The 15,799-nt window shown below is 49.8% G+C and overlaps 1 protein-coding gene across 1 annotated transcript; it reads left to right on the top strand.

Annotated features, from left to right (window-relative positions):
* The first annotated feature begins 7,285 nt into the window (after positions 1 to 7,285).
* On the top strand, positions 7,286 to 15,172 carry Rnf187 (ring finger protein 187). The gene is made up of 5 exons (XM_076857331.1): positions 7,286 to 7,405; positions 8,040 to 8,726; positions 10,067 to 10,159; positions 13,210 to 13,431; positions 14,064 to 15,172. The coding sequence occupies exons 1-5, from the start codon at positions 7,286 to 7,288 to the stop codon at positions 14,064 to 14,066; spliced, it is 1,125 nt and encodes a 374-aa protein (XP_076713446.1). The 3' UTR covers positions 14,067 to 15,172.
* The last annotated feature ends 627 nt before the right edge of the window (positions 15,173 to 15,799 follow it).

The raw sequence follows: 15,799 nt of genomic DNA, 5'->3' as shown, positions 1-15,799 counted from the left end.
CCAAATAGCCTCCTAAGTTCACCACCTTGCCCCAGTATGGCCCCATGCCGCAGTCTGGCTGGGCACAAAAATCACGAGCCACTCAAACAGGAACAAATTTTATTTTTGAAACTCCCGCCAATGCCCTGTAAGCTCCCGGGAAATATGCAGCTGTTCTCCCGGACCCCAACAGGAAATCCCTCCTCCCGAATTCCCTCCTACCGCACTTCCCCAACCAATGGGAACTCTCCAGGAGTCCCTTAGCAGGCGGAGGTGGACAGCAGGGGTCTAATATCCATATGAATGCAGTTCTTAACATAATCATATCATCTCAATGGCTTGCTGGCGTCACCTTTCAACCAAAAATGCCATGCATCATACTACTTGGCTATGGCTCTTAGCAGCCCCATATACTGGGGAGACTGGGTTGCTAGGTCTGAATTGTGGTACCCTGAAATTCATAACTATTAGCCTGACTTCCCACACCTGAAAACAAGCTTGTACTTGGAGATATGACCATTAAAAAGGAAATAAAAAGCACCTTAACCTCATGGTACTGGGGTCCTTTCAAGAATATATTAGGACACACGTGCACACACACACATACACACACACACACAGAGCAAGACTATAGGACTCAGGAGGAGGACACTCATTTGTAGCAGGAGGCATCAGGAAGAACCACCTTCTTACAAGCACCATGATTTTGAACTACCAGAATTATGAGAAAATAAATTCTAGCTCTTTAATGCATTCTGGGTCCTAGTATTTTCTTGGATAACAATTAGACATGTTATAAGTTATAGAGAAAAAAAGAGAAAACAGAAGAGAAAACAAAACGAAGTCAGACAGTAATAAATGGCATCTAAAAGACTGAAAAAGTACCAAGCAGGACACTTTAAGCTACCAATTACATTAGATTTGATTTCTGTAAACATGCAAAGCTGAGATCCCACCAGGAATCGAAACAGAGAATCAGCACTTCATTGAGGACATTGTCAACCCAAATCCAGAATCCTGTCAAAACTAAACCTATGGGCCTTGTCAGTTATTCCCCTCAGGGTCCTGTCAGTGCTCCACTTAGGGTCCTATCAGTCTTCCAATTAGGGTCCTGTCACTTCTCCCCTCAGGGTCCTGTCAGTCCTCTCCTCACCTCAGGGTCCCCTCAAGTCCTCCCCTCAGGGTCCCCTCAAGTCCTCCTCTCAGGGTCCTGTCACTTCTCCCCTCAGGGTCCTGACCTTCCTTCCCCTCAGGGTCCTGTCAGTCCTCCCCTCAGGGTCTTGACCTTCTTCCTTCCCCTCAGGGTCCTGTCAGTGCTTTGTAAGGGTCATTAATTCTTCTGGTTAAGGCATTGTGATTTCTTCACTTTTGTACTTTTTGTGGAAATTCCAAGTAGTTCTAGTCAATCCTTTAATTATGTCTTTTTTATTTCTTTGTGCTTGGAAACCCCAGAGGTACATTTTGGATTTTTTGTTTCTTAGTTTATGGAAAGGGCATTTTTTTTTTTGCTTCTGAAATATTTTGAAAATTGGTGTTTTTATTAAAATGCCAAATTTGGTAATTGGTTTAAATGTAGTTTTTTAACATCAAAAGTTTGAAAGTATGTCAGGAATTTTCATTATATCTGGTGTTAAAGTCAACTCATCATTTATCTTTTTTTAGTTAGCCATTTATTTTGAAAAATTCATTTCTCTCCCTTTTCAATGTGACGTTTGGGATTGAGGCACTTTCTCTTACTTGTTGGCAGTGATTTTGGGACAGCCTGAGCTCCAGAGTGTCTGGATGTGGATAATGCCTGTGGAAGGCCTGTACGGCCTCCTGGACCTGGCAGACTCTTTAGCTCTCCTCACGTCCCTCCCAACATTTCCTCTGCCCTTCATTCCTGCTAGGGTTTGAATACGGTCTGTCCCCACTGAAATGCAAGTTGAAATCACCATTAGCAAATAGTAGAAGCTGGGTCCTTTGAGAGTGATTAGGGCTCTGATTTCTTGATTGGATTCATCTGTCCTTCTTTAATAGATTAGTGATTGCTATGGTTTAGATATGAGGGGTCCACCCAAACTTGTGTGTTAGACAATGCAATAATTTTCAGAGGTTTTCACCTCTGGTTTGATTATTTGATTTGATTTGATTATTTGATTTGATTATGAAAGTCATAAACTGTCAGTGTATTAATCCACTGATGTAGATTAATTGAACAGCACTTGTAGGCAGGTGAGATGTGGCTGAAGGAGGTGGGTCACTTGGAGTGTGACTTTGGGATTTTTATTTTGTCCCTGGTTAACAGAGCTCTCTGCTTCCTGATTGCCATGTTCTGAGCTGCTTTCAACCTCCAAACCCTTTCACCTGGATGTTCTGCCTCACATTGGGCCCAGAGCAGTGGAACCAGCTGTCTATGGACTAAGACTACTGAAACTATGAGCCCAAATAAAGGTTTCCTCCTCTATGTTGTTCTTGTAGGTTTTTTTGGTGAAAGTGATGAAAAAGCTAACTAAAACAGATGACTAATGAGTCATCTTCGTAGTGAGTCTTCAATAAAATCCACTTTGGTGGGGTTTCTCCTGTGCTCTGTATATGATAATCCTATGTTGCCCTGGGATTCTGTCAGTAAGTGCATCACCAGATGCAGTCTCTTGACCTTGGACCAGAACCATGAGCTCAAATGAACCTTTGTTATTTCTTTATAACTCTCCAGTCTGTGGTATTGTTTCAACAGCAACAGAAAATAGCTTACTGTTGTAGGTCTGCATAGTCGAGATATGACCACCATCCACCCTTTGTCTGTTGGTGCTAGTCCCCACCCCAGAAGGGAGGTCTGGCACTGAGTTCTCAGGCTCTTTCTGTGGTCACAGGAGATGACTGCTATGGCCAGCACAACATCTACCTTTTTTTTGAGCCAGACATTTAGAAGATAGGAGCTCTTATTTGCTAGGCTGGGGTGACTGTAAATGGAAGTCCATATAGCCAGTGTCTATGGGGAGACAACCACCTGGGGAGGAGATTGGAAGGAGGAGGAGGTGCATGTCCCAGTGTGTGGGGGTATTACCAGGCCCCCACAGCTCCCTCCACCTGAAGGTCTTGGGTTGTGATGGTCTTTCAGGAGTTTAACCCTTCCTTTTTTCCATGTGCTGCTGTTTCCAGTGTGCTCCTGTCACCTGCATCCAGTAGTCCTGATGCATCAACTTGAAGCTGAAATTTGATTCCCTAGAAATGTTATTTGGGCTACTTTGTTCAGATGTGACAGAGATGTGTCTGGAAGTGGATTGAATCAACCCATTTTTTGTTGCAGCCTGGATTTTTAAACCATGGGAAAACCTGAATAAACTTTCTAGCTTCATTTGTTTGTAGTTTCTTGTTTTTAGTTGACTTTAAAAATCACTAATTCTAGCTGGGCACTGTGGCGCATACCTGTAATCCCAACAGCTTGGGAGGCTGAGGTAGGAGGATTGCAAGTTGAAGCCAGCCTCAGCAACTTAGTGAGGCTGTAAGTAACTTCATGAGTCTCAATTTAATACATGAAAAAGACTGAGGATGTGGTTCGGTGCCCCTGGGTTTAATCTCCAGTGCCAAATAAAAACAAAACCCCTCCTAAATCTGGTGGTCACACAGCTGGGCAATACGCTGTTAGTTCCCACTGACTGCTGTGGATGGTACCGCTGGCCTGTGGGCCATGATGATGAGGGTTGCCGAGGTTACTCTACACCCATGGGAAACTTTTGACATCAGGAAGCTGGAATCTCCACCTTGTGTTACACTAGCATGGCTGTTTCTGAACACATGTCCCATGAACTACCATGAAGATTGACTACATATGTGCAGACCAATGACCTTGTCTCCACTCATCTTTCCCCACACCTTAGACCACCCTACTTCCCCATCCTGTTTATATCCTCAAGTCCTATCCTAAGGAAGGTTGACTGGAAACTTGATGTCCTGACTTTATACTTGGCTGTCTCATAAACGCCTCACAACCTGCCATTCCAGTGATCGGCACACTGTGTGGCAGGCAAAATGGGCCTGGTGCAGGGTGGTTTTTGTTTGTTTGTTTGTTCGTTTTAATTTTTTTGGTGTTGAGGCTTAAACCCAGGGCTTTGTGCATGCTAGGCAAGTGCTCTATCACTGAGCTACACTCTTAGCCCTTGGTAACAATTTGAGAATTATGCTGGATCTGGCCATGGTGGTCCATGTAACTCAGGCAAGCTTAGGAGTGCCTAAATGCAAATCAAATTAAGAAACCAGAAAGAAATTTCAAATTTTATATATGTGTGTAGAGATTGTCAGTATCTGCAGAATCTGCTGGGCACTGTGGTATACACCTGCAGCGGATGGTTCCAGGGCCTTTAAGGATACCCAAACCCTAGGACACTCAAGTTTTCATGTAAGAGCTCATATTTTCAGGTAATGTGTACATTCTTTTATATACTTTAAATTTCCAGATGATTTCTAATATCCATTACAATGTAAACGCTACCTAAATAGTTGCTGTACTGTATCCTTTAACTGTAAGAACAAAATGTGTACGTGTTCACACTCAATTTTTTAAAAAAACAGTCTTCATCTGTGGTTGATCAATTTCACAGGGAAGTTGATCAATTTCACAATTTCATCCCTGAGAAGAAGGATGAAACCCTGCATGCGGAGGGCATGAACATATGGCTGTGCCCGCTGTCCTTGCTCCCAACACTCTCCCACCATCCACTGGCAACCACTCTGTGCACAGAGGACCCATGGGTCCTCCATGGACCCATGGAGATGGGTCCAGTACCTCCAGGGATCCCAAAGCCCTTAGATCTCAAGTCCCTTATATAAAATGGCATAGTATTACATAAAATTGCACATGACCTACACAATCCCCAGTGGACTTTGAATCATCCCTAAATGACTCTTAACATCTAATTCTATGTAAATGTTATTAAATAGTTGTCTTGCTGCATTGTTTAGGGAATAATGAAAAGAAAAAGTCTGTACATGCTCACTACAGAGGTAGCTATTGTAGGGTAACTACATGGTACATGTTAACAAGTTTACATTAAAAAAATAATCTCAATCTGCAGATTCAGAGCTTCCTTCATGGTTGTGGAGAACTGACTCTATTTGTATGACATGCTTTTCGGGTGAATTCTTGGGAAATGTGTGCTGTTTCATGTGCGCGTTGCCTGTTTTCCACTTGTAGGAGTGCCATATCCTATCATTTGTCTCTGGCTTTCTTCACTCTGTACTGTCCAGTCTCCACAGGTGTATCTGTCACTGTAGCGCACTGTCTTCTGTGGAATGTGGCCCCCTGCGTGGTGTGCAGACCTTCCACTAGGGCTACCCTCTACATTAGAAAATGCACTCCACAAACACATCACTCGACTAAGGTGTGGCTTCATGACTTTCTGTAGTTAGAACTTACTTCTAATAGTCTATTTTCTGTTGCCTAAAAACCCAAACCAAACCAAACCAACCAACCAAACAAAAATCACTTCAGGGGCTGAGGTTGTGGCTCAGTAGTAGAGCACTTGCCTAGCACATGTGAGGCACTGGGTTTGAACCTCAACACCACATAAAAATAAACAAATAAAATAAAGGCATTGTGTCCATCTACAACTCAAAACAAGACAAAACAAAACACTTCAGCTGGGCATCGTGGATCATAAATTAGAGACCAGTCTCAGAAACTTAGCAAGGCCATGTCTCAAAAAAAAAAAAAAAAAAAAAAAAGACTGGGGAGGGGGATGTAACTCAGTGGCAAAGTGCTCCTGGGTTCAGTCCCCAGCAGAAAAAAAAAGACTATCACACTATGAGATTTTTTTTTTAATAGTTTTCAATGAAACCCTCAAACATTTTACATGAATCAATTTAAATTATTATCTTGGGAAGAAAGATGCTCAGCATCCAGCACAATTTTCTGTGAGAGTCTGACTGCATTATGTCCTCAACTCATCAATCACATGGCTCCCTGAAGCAGTATCTGCAAAATCAGATACTTTTTTGGTGGGGTCTGTATACTTAATAGTAAAAAAAAGGTCTCATTTTATTTTCCTATTTCTTAGTGTGTACATTTTTTTCCTATTTATTCAATCATTTGTGGTCTTTTTTTTTTTTTTTTTTTTCCTATGAACTGGGAAATCCCATTTGGGATGTCTTTCCATTGCACCCTTCCTTACCAAATTTATGAACTATGAAGATTTGTGGCTAGGATTTTCCTAGTTTTGATGTTTTTGTTTGATTATCATTCCTGGTTATTATTATTATTTTTTTGTCACTTACACTCTCTAATGCAGCTTACTCAATTTTTAAAATAAGTCTTAACTAAGTTCCTTTTCTTTGCTCTTATGTTAATATTTTAAGTTAAATATTATGCCAACCAGAAGAGCTAGTTAAGAACTAGCAAGGCATTCCCACATATTTCCCCAAACTAGGGACCTCTACAGAGATTTTCTCACTTCTCGCTTGGTAACTGCAATGTCTGCACTGTGGTTAGGTGCTGTGAAACAGGCATCCACAAACGGTTTCCACCTCTTGGAAAGGCAATTTCACAGACAACATAAAATTCCTCTCATAGTTGTCCCTTTGATTCAGGAATTTGACTTTTGTCAGTTTTCTGGTTTAACTACATTTATTTATGCATTTGCTTGGTTTCATGCTACCTCCAGACTTTCCCGGTTCAACAGACAAACCAAGCTGGACTGGAAGCCTTCTAACCACTCTACACAAAACTAACTTGAGTTTGCTTTTCAACTACTTTCAACTACTCATGTAATGCCTTTGCAAAAGGACACCATATTTAAAAACACACCTCAAAGACACAGTGATACATCTGAATAACTTTCACTTGTATGGAACAAGAAATTATTTTTTAGTTGTAGTTGTCAATACCTTTATTTATTTTTTTATGTGGTGCTGAGGATCGAACCCAGGGCCTCGAATGCGCTAGGCGAGTGCTCTACCTCTGAGCCACAACCCCAGCCCGAAATTAACGTTTTTAAAACTTAAAAAGTATGTAGTTCTAATTTACATCTTTTCAAAAAATGTGTTTAAAAAAAACAGATTGCTTCTCTCAAGTTGATGTTTTGAAAAAGGACAAAAGACAACCTTCCTTCTTGAATCAGAAAGCTTCCTTACGGTCAGATACTCCATTCCAGGGGTCAGGCCCCTGGCAGACAGTGGACACCAAGGTCGGCTCCCCAGGGGGCCAGAAGAGAGGCCACGACAACTGACAACTAACATCCATGCAGGACTGGTCCACGCAAGAAGGTCCTAAGCAGGGCAGGTGTATGGAAGGAGTATCCATGCAGGATAAGGGTCCAGGAAGGATGGAAGGATGTCCACGCGGGACAGGTACATGCGGAGACCTGTGCAGCAAGGAGTGCCCGCCCGGGCAAAGTCCTCGAAGGGCAGTCCACAAGGGACTATTCACAAAAAACGGGTCTGCGGAGAACCGGTGCAGGCTAGGAGGGCCCGCCCAGGAAAGGCTAGGCAGGAAGGGGCAAGTGGAGCATGGCCACGCGGGTCGACGCAGGCAGGACAGGGGCACACAGGACAGGTGCAGGAGAGGAAGGCCCTTCAGGAAAGGTGCTCTCAAGACACATCCACTGGGGGCAGATGCGCTCAGGGTGGGTCGGAGCAGAACTCATGCCTTGTAAAGAGGCCCGCGCGGGGAGCGTGCGCTAGAGGAGGGAGCGCGCAGAGTGAGCCCACCAAGGGCACTTCTCGAGGACCGGCGCTCTGGGGGCGGGCCCACGAGGGTCGTTTTCCGGCCTCGCCCCCACCCACAAGTAGGCGTGGAGCCCTGGGAGGGAGCTGGTGGCCCAGGTCCTAGCAGCTTACAAAAAAGGCTTTTTTAAAAAGTGGAATCTTCAAGTGATAATATGTTGTTTCCCTTTCGCCCACTATTCGTCTATGCAAAAGTGACAGTCCTATTAAGATTTCACATTCTGAGGACTTGGGACAGCCTGTGGGGTGACGGGCACCGCTGCCAGCATCCGGGCTCGGGCGCGCTTCTGCCAAGACTGGGGCTGCGGGCTTTCGGTTATCGGGATCCTCGTTCGTGTAGTTCAGGAACGCGCTGACGTCAGGATCCTTATCATGGAATACACCGCTGCCGGGACCCTGTAGGAGGAGAACGCGGAGCCAGGGCGCCAGTGAAGGAGCTCACCGCTGCCAGGACCTTGACGGAGGAGAGCGCGGCTGCGGGGACCCCGCCCCGCACGCGCGTCCCCGGCGTTGGCGTAGTCAGCGTCGTCCCGGTCCCCGTCCTCGTCTGTGGCCTGCTGTCGCTTTCCCTCTCAGCTGTAGCTTTCCCTCTCAGGCCGCTCCCCGGCCGTCCCGCGCCCTCGCCGCTAGCGCCCTCGCCGGCCCCGCCGCCCGCAACCCTGGCGCTCCCCGCCGGCCCCGCCGAGGCCGCCTGTGCCCTGTGCCAGCGCGCGCCCCGGGAGCCCGTGCGCGCTGACTGCGGCCACCGCTTCTGCCGGGCGTGCGTGGTGCGCTTCTGGGCAGAGGAGGACGGGCCCTTCCCGTGCCCCGAGTGCGCCGACGACTGCTGGCAGCGTGCGGTGGAGCCCAGCCGGCCGCCGCTCAGCCGCCGCTTGCTGGCGCTGGAGGAAGCGGCCGCGGCGCCCGCGCGCGACGGACCGGCCAGCGAGGCCGCCCTGCAGCTGCTGTGCCGCGCCGACGGGGACCCGCTGTGCGCCGCCTGCCGCATGGCCGCCGGCCCCGAGCCACCCGAGTGGGAGCCGCGCTGGAGGAAGGCGCTGCGCGGCAAGGTGCACCGGGGTTGGGGGACCTTGTTTCTTGCCCATTCTGGGGTCCCCGCGGTGCTCTGATTTTCTTTTTCTGGGGTCACTGTAGAGTCCCCTCCAGGCTTGCCGCTCCTCGCGGTGCTCAGCTCCCCACGTGCCCAGCGCTGTGCTCACCCCAGGGGGCCCTGCAGTGCCCTGTGCCTTCTTTACTACCTCATGGTTTCAGCAGAGCTCCGTGCCCCTCCTGGGTCCGTGAGAAGCCCTGTCCCTCCCCCAATCTTTACTGGCATTACTGGACCCTTCCCTGTCCCTCCATCCACGACCTTGGAGGATGGCCATTTTCCCTCCCCAACCCCGGTCCTTGAACCGCAGCGCCTCATCTCCCTATTCTCTACCTGTAGGCCAGGACCTTTTCCCCATCCTCTGCATCCTCTCCTTACTCCCACCTCTGGCCCTGCTCTGAGAGGTCTCATCTCACCCCAGTGGATGACCCCTCCCCTCATTGCACTGCTTTGGGACATCAGTGCACTAGATCCAACCCCCTTGCTGATGGAGCCCAAAATTTCTGTCTTGGGGACTAGGTCTTTCTTTCATTGTGCATCTTGCAGACCTTTGAGGTTCCTACTATCAACCTGGTTCTGGAACCTTCTCCATTTGCTCTCTTGTGGCCCTTTGATTGAGCAGAACCCACCTCCAGAATCTGTCCATAGCTGGGTCCTGAGGCCCTGGAGCTATTTTTGAGAGAATAGATAGCCAAGTCCCTGGGGACCAAGATAATTCTGCTTGGTTCCTGCTGAGCAGAGAAGAGACAGGTCAGCTTTGTGTGTTTGCATAACAGCCTGAGTGTTGCTAACAGCCCCTTTGGGGACTATACACCTCAAGCATGGGATGTGGGGGTCACTGCCCATTCACAGTGGGAGATGAGGGCAGATGGCTGCCTTCCAGTCCCAGTGTGGAGTAGGTGGCCTGTCCTGTGGTGTGGCTGGACAGTTTTACCATTGGCTTCCCCTTCCTGGCCGGACTGACCCAGCAAGGGCCAAGCAGAGCACAGAAGAGGCCAGGCAGCCTGTTGGTATGGACACAGTTCAGCTTGGGGGGCCTGTTCAAGAATGTGGGGTTTCAAAGATGACCTCCAGAGCTGCCTTGGCTGGTTCCAGTTCCTTCTGAGAGGGTGAAGTGCCAGGGCATCTGTTGCTCATTAGCTCCTTCAGCCCTTTTCTTTTTTTGCACCGTCTGTGGCTGGAGGCCATGTTCTTGGGGATTATTTCTGGGACAGTGAGACTTTCTGGAATTGGCAGGTGTGAGGATCCCTGCACTGAGCTGGTGCCCCACCCATCCCCAAGTTACCAGCTTCTCTCTCCTAGGAGAACAAGGGGTCCGTGGAAATCATGAGAAAGGACTTGAATGATGCCCGGGATCTGCATGGCCAGGCAGAGTCAGCGGCTGCTGTGTGGAAGGCAAGTGGGGAGCAGGTGGTGGGCTTCGGATCTTGGTGGACTTGGGTGCCAGGAATAGGCTAGGCAGCTGCTGGGCCTGGTTGGCTGAACCTTTGAGTGGACTGTAGGAACTCCAGGGTAGCTTTCTAGATGCTTGAGGATGTTTCCCAAGTGAAGTCTAGCCAAAGCAAACAGGGATTCACTTTTCCCCCACATTTTATGTGTAGTGATTTGGTAAGTGTCCTGGCTGCTGGAACAAGATACTAAAAACTGGGGGGCCTGGAAATCAGACGTTTGTTGCTGCAGTTCTAGAGGGTAGAAGATCAAGGTCATGGAATTTGGGGTATGCACCATTCAGTCCATAGCACTTGCCTCTGCTCTCTGGGGCCTTACCTTGTTGTCCCCCAAGGTGACCGAGCACTATAGTTCTTTTCAGTCAGTTGCCAGCAGAACTACACATTAACTTGACCTGGTGGCTTTTCTTCGTATGTATTAAAATCTATGACCATTTTCTCTAGGTTTCACAACTTTTTTAATCATGTAGAAACAAAGCACTTCTGAAGACTGCAGAGGTTCTGAAGCTCTCGGACATGACCAGCCCCTTGAGGCAGAGGCCACCTGTCCTGTCCAGGGGTAGTGTTCACTGCTCTGGGTCAGCTCAGCCCTTGCTCCCTGCACAGAGCACGAGGTGGAGATAAAGGGGTGATCCCTTCCTGTTTACCATAGAGAACTGTGGCCAATAGTCTCACATCAAAAGACAGGCTGGCAGGCAAATAGCATGGCATGTTAATTTCATCTTGGCTTCACCTGATGTGGTACCTTGAGCTTGAAGACTCAAGAGATCCAGGATGAACTTCCCATTTTTATGCTCAAGTGTGATGTAGCAGGGGCAACAATGCAGAAATAGGTCTGGACAGAAAGGATGTGCAGGTAGTATTAGTAGGCTAGTAGTGATAGGCTGGGGAGCCCTGCAGGCCTGTTTGTGCAGTATCCATCCTCCCAAGTGTGGGAAGGACCTTCTGAAATGGGTCTTAGGAACTACTGTGAGCTGGGCAGATCAGAGGATTTCTCTATGACCAGTGCCAAGACAGAAAAACCTGAAGAGTAGAGTACTATTTTTAGGCTTTATGGCTTGCTTTGGGGAAGATGGGTTCTAGTTTCTAGGATCTGCATTGAGGAAAAGAAATTGTATTTCTGTGCCCTGCCTTTAGGAAGACAGGGGTGAGAGAGGAGGTCAGAGAGTGGCTTTGCTTCCAGGCTTGCACTGTGGGGTAATCGTCTTCTGAGCCTGACTCAGCTCCCTTGGACAGTGGGCAGAGAGGTGACAGATAGAGCATATGATGCCTGCTGGACCTCTGGCAGCGCACACCACCCTCTGGGGTCAGTCTGCACTTTGTGTTCTAAGCAGTGCAAACTGCAGAGTGCTGTGATGCTGTCTGGCCCTTGGGAGCTCCAGCTTCTCAGTGACCCTGCCGTCCCAGAGGATTTGTTTGACCCACAAGTTTCAGTAGCCTGGAACTTTCATCTGACTTGACTTAGGAGAGGGTGGTGGAGGCATTGAAAGAATCCTGAATTCAAAGGAAGGACTTTGTGGCTCACCATGCTGGCCGGCCAGCAGGGTCCTGCTGGCATTTGTATTCTCTCAGCCATAGAAGCATTTGCCCTTTTCAACCACAGGTGGCCAGGGTGGGAGTCCAGAGCCAGGATGGAGACGTGGGTGAGGCTGAGTAAAGTCAGTGTAGCTTCTTTGCTCCTGTTTCTAGATGAGGTACTGGCTGAAGGGTGGCCCATGGCTTTCACCCCTGGTGCCAGGTGAGGTGCAGCAGGGAAACTCACCAGTAAGGTGGGTGTATGTCCTGAGGCCATTGAGGGTCACATGCCCACAGGTCATGGGCTCCTTGGCTCTGGGATTGGTTCATCTTCAGATGTAGCCCAGTGCTGGGCCCCTGGAAACCTGCATGCTGCCCAGCTCAGATCAAAAGTGCATCTGTACCCAGCATGCAGATGGTCTCTAGTCGTTATTCCTGAACAGTACAGCTGAAAAACTACTTCACAGTGTTTAGGCTGTATTAGGTATTATAAAGTATGTCTGAGGATGAGCGTCAGTCATATGCAGATACAATGCCATTTCATAAAAGACCCTTGAGACCCACGAGTTTGTGTCCTGAGGGGCATCTTGGAACCAGTCCCCAACGGACATTGAGGGAGAAAATTCCCTGCTCTCCTAGGGTCCCAGGCTGGGCTTGAGAGTTGAGATGATGTAAGATAGATAACAGAAGAGCATGCACATACATTGGCATGAGTTTTATGTGTCATTGAAGCTGTTGGGAGGAAGTGAAGATCTCAAGAAGCAGAGTCGCAATATCCCTGTACCAAAACGGATAAAGAACAGCAGGCTGTGAAGCAGCCGATTGGTCAGCAGGCAGGGGGATGAGTTATTTGATAAGGTCTGTACAGAATCCCCTCAGCCTCGGCTTCATCCTCAAAGATAAGAACATCAGTACTTTGATGAAGGGAGGGTGTGCTGCTTTTTTTTAAGAAAATACTCAAGCCCAAGTACTTTTTAAAGATAAGAGGCTTACTTAGCTCACCTTTCTGGGGGCTGGACACCCAGATTGAGCAACCCCCTGTTTGAAATCTGGTGAGGTGGTAGGCAGCATCCTCTTGGGAAAGCTCAGTTAGTCTTGCCTCCTGACAGCTTGCTCTTGCAAGAACCACTGAAGTTCTGTGAGACCAGCACTGGTGCCTGCCTGGCCAGGGCCGTAAGTGACCTAGCGGGCTCCTGAGGCCCACCACCTCCACCTTCCCATGCAGAATGTTGGGGGAGGTGCCCAGACCCTGGCAGAGGGCACCTTTGCCGTGGATTCTCATCTGCTTTGAGAGTGTGGAGGTCAGACAGTCTGTCACACCTGGGCCTTTGATTTGCGATGTCTGGACAGCCCATCTTGGGGTGTCGTATTCTCAGTTCCTTTTAGAGGGCACAGATTTCTCCTGGCATTGGGGAGGGTGGGACAACTTTCTCATGGGGGCCATGGAAGATGGGTCCCTTCTGCCACCTGCCCACCCTACAGGGGCATGTCATGGACCGCAGAAAGAAGGCCCTGACTGACTACAAGAAGCTGCGGGCCTTCTTTGCTGAGGAGGAGCAGCACTTTCTGCAGGAGGCTGGGAAGGATGAGGGTGTCCCAGAGGATGAGCAGGCTGACCCAGCCGAGCGGTTCCAGTCCTTGCTGCAGGCGGTGTCGGAACTGGAGAAGAAGCACCGCAACCTGGGACTCAGCATGCTGCTGCAGGTATGTGCAGTGGGGCTGGGTAGCAGGAGGCCCAGGTCCCTGGGGGGGCTCAGAGAAGCCCAGAGCCATAACCTGGCTGGCCCAGCTGTGGCCTCCTGGGCTGGACCTCAACAATGAAGAGGTGGTCAAGGACAATGGCGTGAGGGAGTTTGACACTCGGGAGTGCACAGTGCATCATCCCTAGCCTACGAGGGTGGGGTGTTTGTATCACCGATATGGAAACATCAGAGGCTGGCCCCACGCTGGGGCTCTGTGACACCCCTTGGTGTCAGCCCTGAGGCCTGGACTGAGCCTGAGACCCCCAGTACTCCCTCTGGGCCTCTGCACTTGGGCCTACTGTGCCAGAGCCTGAAGCTCTTAACTGCGAGGCCTTGGTTTTCCTCTAGCAGAGCTCAGCCTGCTCAGCCCAGCTGCTGCAGTGACCTGGTGATGGGCTGTGGTCTTGGGGAGATAGGGTTGGGGCTTGGTGTAGGGGGCCCCAGTCGTAAGATTCTGGGTAGGTTGTGCCCAAGACAGTAGCTGTCTGTCTCTCTGTGTCTCACTGTCTCTCTATGTCTTTCTGTGTATCTCTATCTCCTTCCTGTCTCCCTGTCTCTCCCCCTGACTCTCTTCCCTTCTCCCCTCCTCTGCAGTGATGGCACTGGCCCAGCAGGTGGGTCCCCAGAGTGAGAGCAGAAGGCTCTACCTTCCATAGCTGGCCTGCAGCAGCCCCACCTGCCCCACCCCTCGGTCCCTCTTCCTGGCATCACCTTCCATCCTGGACGGATTCTCAGCTCCACTGGCTCCGACAGTGCTTGGGCGTGGGGTGAAGCATTGTAGGTGCCCATACCTTTGGTGTGCATCTAGTTCCAAGTCTCAACAAAGTGTCATTTCAGTTTTCCCCAGGGCGTGAGTATGTTCAGGGATGTGCCAGTTCTTATCAGAGGCCAGCCTTGGGACACACTCCCCAGTGTGTCCCAGCCCTGGCCTGGTGGTTCCATGGTCCTGTTCTCCAGCTGGCTATGGCTTGGGGCCTGGTGTGTGGGCATCTGGCATCAAGGGCACCAAGCACTGCACCATGCCCAGGGCAGGCTGCTCTGTGAACCTCTTTCCCTTCCAGGGGGCTGGATGCCTTGGCAGGGCCCTGGGACACACCAGGAAGGTCACATTGAGGGGTTAGCACCAGGGACGCAGCTCTTGGGGAAGAGAAAGTAAGTGGAGTATTCTCCACCCTTCCTAGATTGCCCTTCCTCCCTTGGGGTCCTGGCAGCTCTGCCTTCCACTTCCCCTTCCTGTCCCCTTCCTTCCTGGCTTGTGGCCCTTGGTGCTGACAGACACCTGAACCTTCCTGGCCCCTCACCCCTGGAAGGCCCATTCTCCCCAGGGTACAGGGGGCTCTGCCAGCCCTCCAGCCCACCCCATGTTCCACCTTGCTCATCTTTGGCTTCTTGCTTCCTGTCTCCTCTGATAGGTGGATTTCACAAAACTTGTGACAGAACATGTGGTGTAGCAGTAGCGTGGTTGCCCGTAGCATTGTGTGTAGATTAGTCCATGTGACAAAACCCAGACCAAGTGAGCAAGAACAGGAGGTCAGGGTGTGCAGATGCAGAGCGGCTAGGTTTGCCCCAGTGCATGAGTCGGTAGCTGGGTCGCTGTGAGTGGGGCCCGTTTGGGGAGGAAGTCCCTGGCCTCAGGTGGGCTGACAGTCCGACCTACCTGTGTGGGCCAGATTCTGGGTGCCAAATAAAGTGGGTTTGCTCCAGCCTGTTTGCTATGTGTTCCTCCTCTGGTCTGTGTGTCCAGGTGACCTCTTCTTTTGCCCCTGACCAGTCTCCACTGGGGGAGAAAAGTTACTCGTTGATACTGGTTAACATAGGGCAGACTTCACTCAGTATCATCGAGATTGCTGACTGGCTTACTGCAGCAGGGTCTTCTGGTGGGGAAGACAGTTGGGGCTCCACTCCAAGCACAGTGAGTGTGAGTAGAAGCTGATGGCCAAGGTGGAGTGTCCTGGGCTGGAAGGTGACTAGGAACAGACACAGGTGAATGGTTCTAGCTGGACCCAGCTGACAGGATTCTTGCTATAGGCAGGCCAATGACCAGACATCACCTAGGGATGGTGGGGTGAGGAACCCTTCAGATAGCGAGGGTGGCTGTGTATCCAGGGTGGGGTTCCCTGTAGCCCAGAGAGGGGAGCCACAGCCTCATGGGTGTCAGAAGAATGGGATGAGGGGTGGGAAGTGATGGGAAAGCAGCCTTCCCCCTTGAGATCTCTGTAGTCTGATGGTGTGGGGGGGTGGATGTAGAAGTCAGAATTCTTAAGTCAGCTGTGGGGTGGAAACTCTCTCCTCCCTCTCACAAGTGGCAGATGTAAGGAATTCTGAACAGA

Source organism: Callospermophilus lateralis, chromosome 5 (assembly GCF_048772815.1).
Source record: "Callospermophilus lateralis isolate mCalLat2 chromosome 5, mCalLat2.hap1, whole genome shotgun sequence".
Lineage (NCBI taxonomy): Eukaryota > Metazoa > Chordata > Mammalia > Rodentia > Sciuridae > Callospermophilus > Callospermophilus lateralis.
The sequence above is the reverse complement of the archived record's forward strand: the minus strand, read 5'-3'. Positions and strand labels throughout refer to the sequence as shown.

Bases quoted from the DNA above. Each gene is read 5' to 3' on its own strand.
- Rnf187 (XM_076857331.1), top strand. From the start codon at position 7,286: ATGTCCACGCGGGACAGGTACATGCGGAGACCTGTGCAGCAAGGAGTG. The intron at 7,406-8,039 runs GTGCAGGCTAGG...CGCTGACGTCAG, and splicing joins AACGGGTCTGCGGAGAACCG to GATCCTTATCATGGAATACA. The intron at 8,727-10,066 runs GTGCACCGGGGT...TCTCTCTCCTAG, and splicing joins GGAAGGCGCTGCGCGGCAAG to GAGAACAAGGGGTCCGTGGA.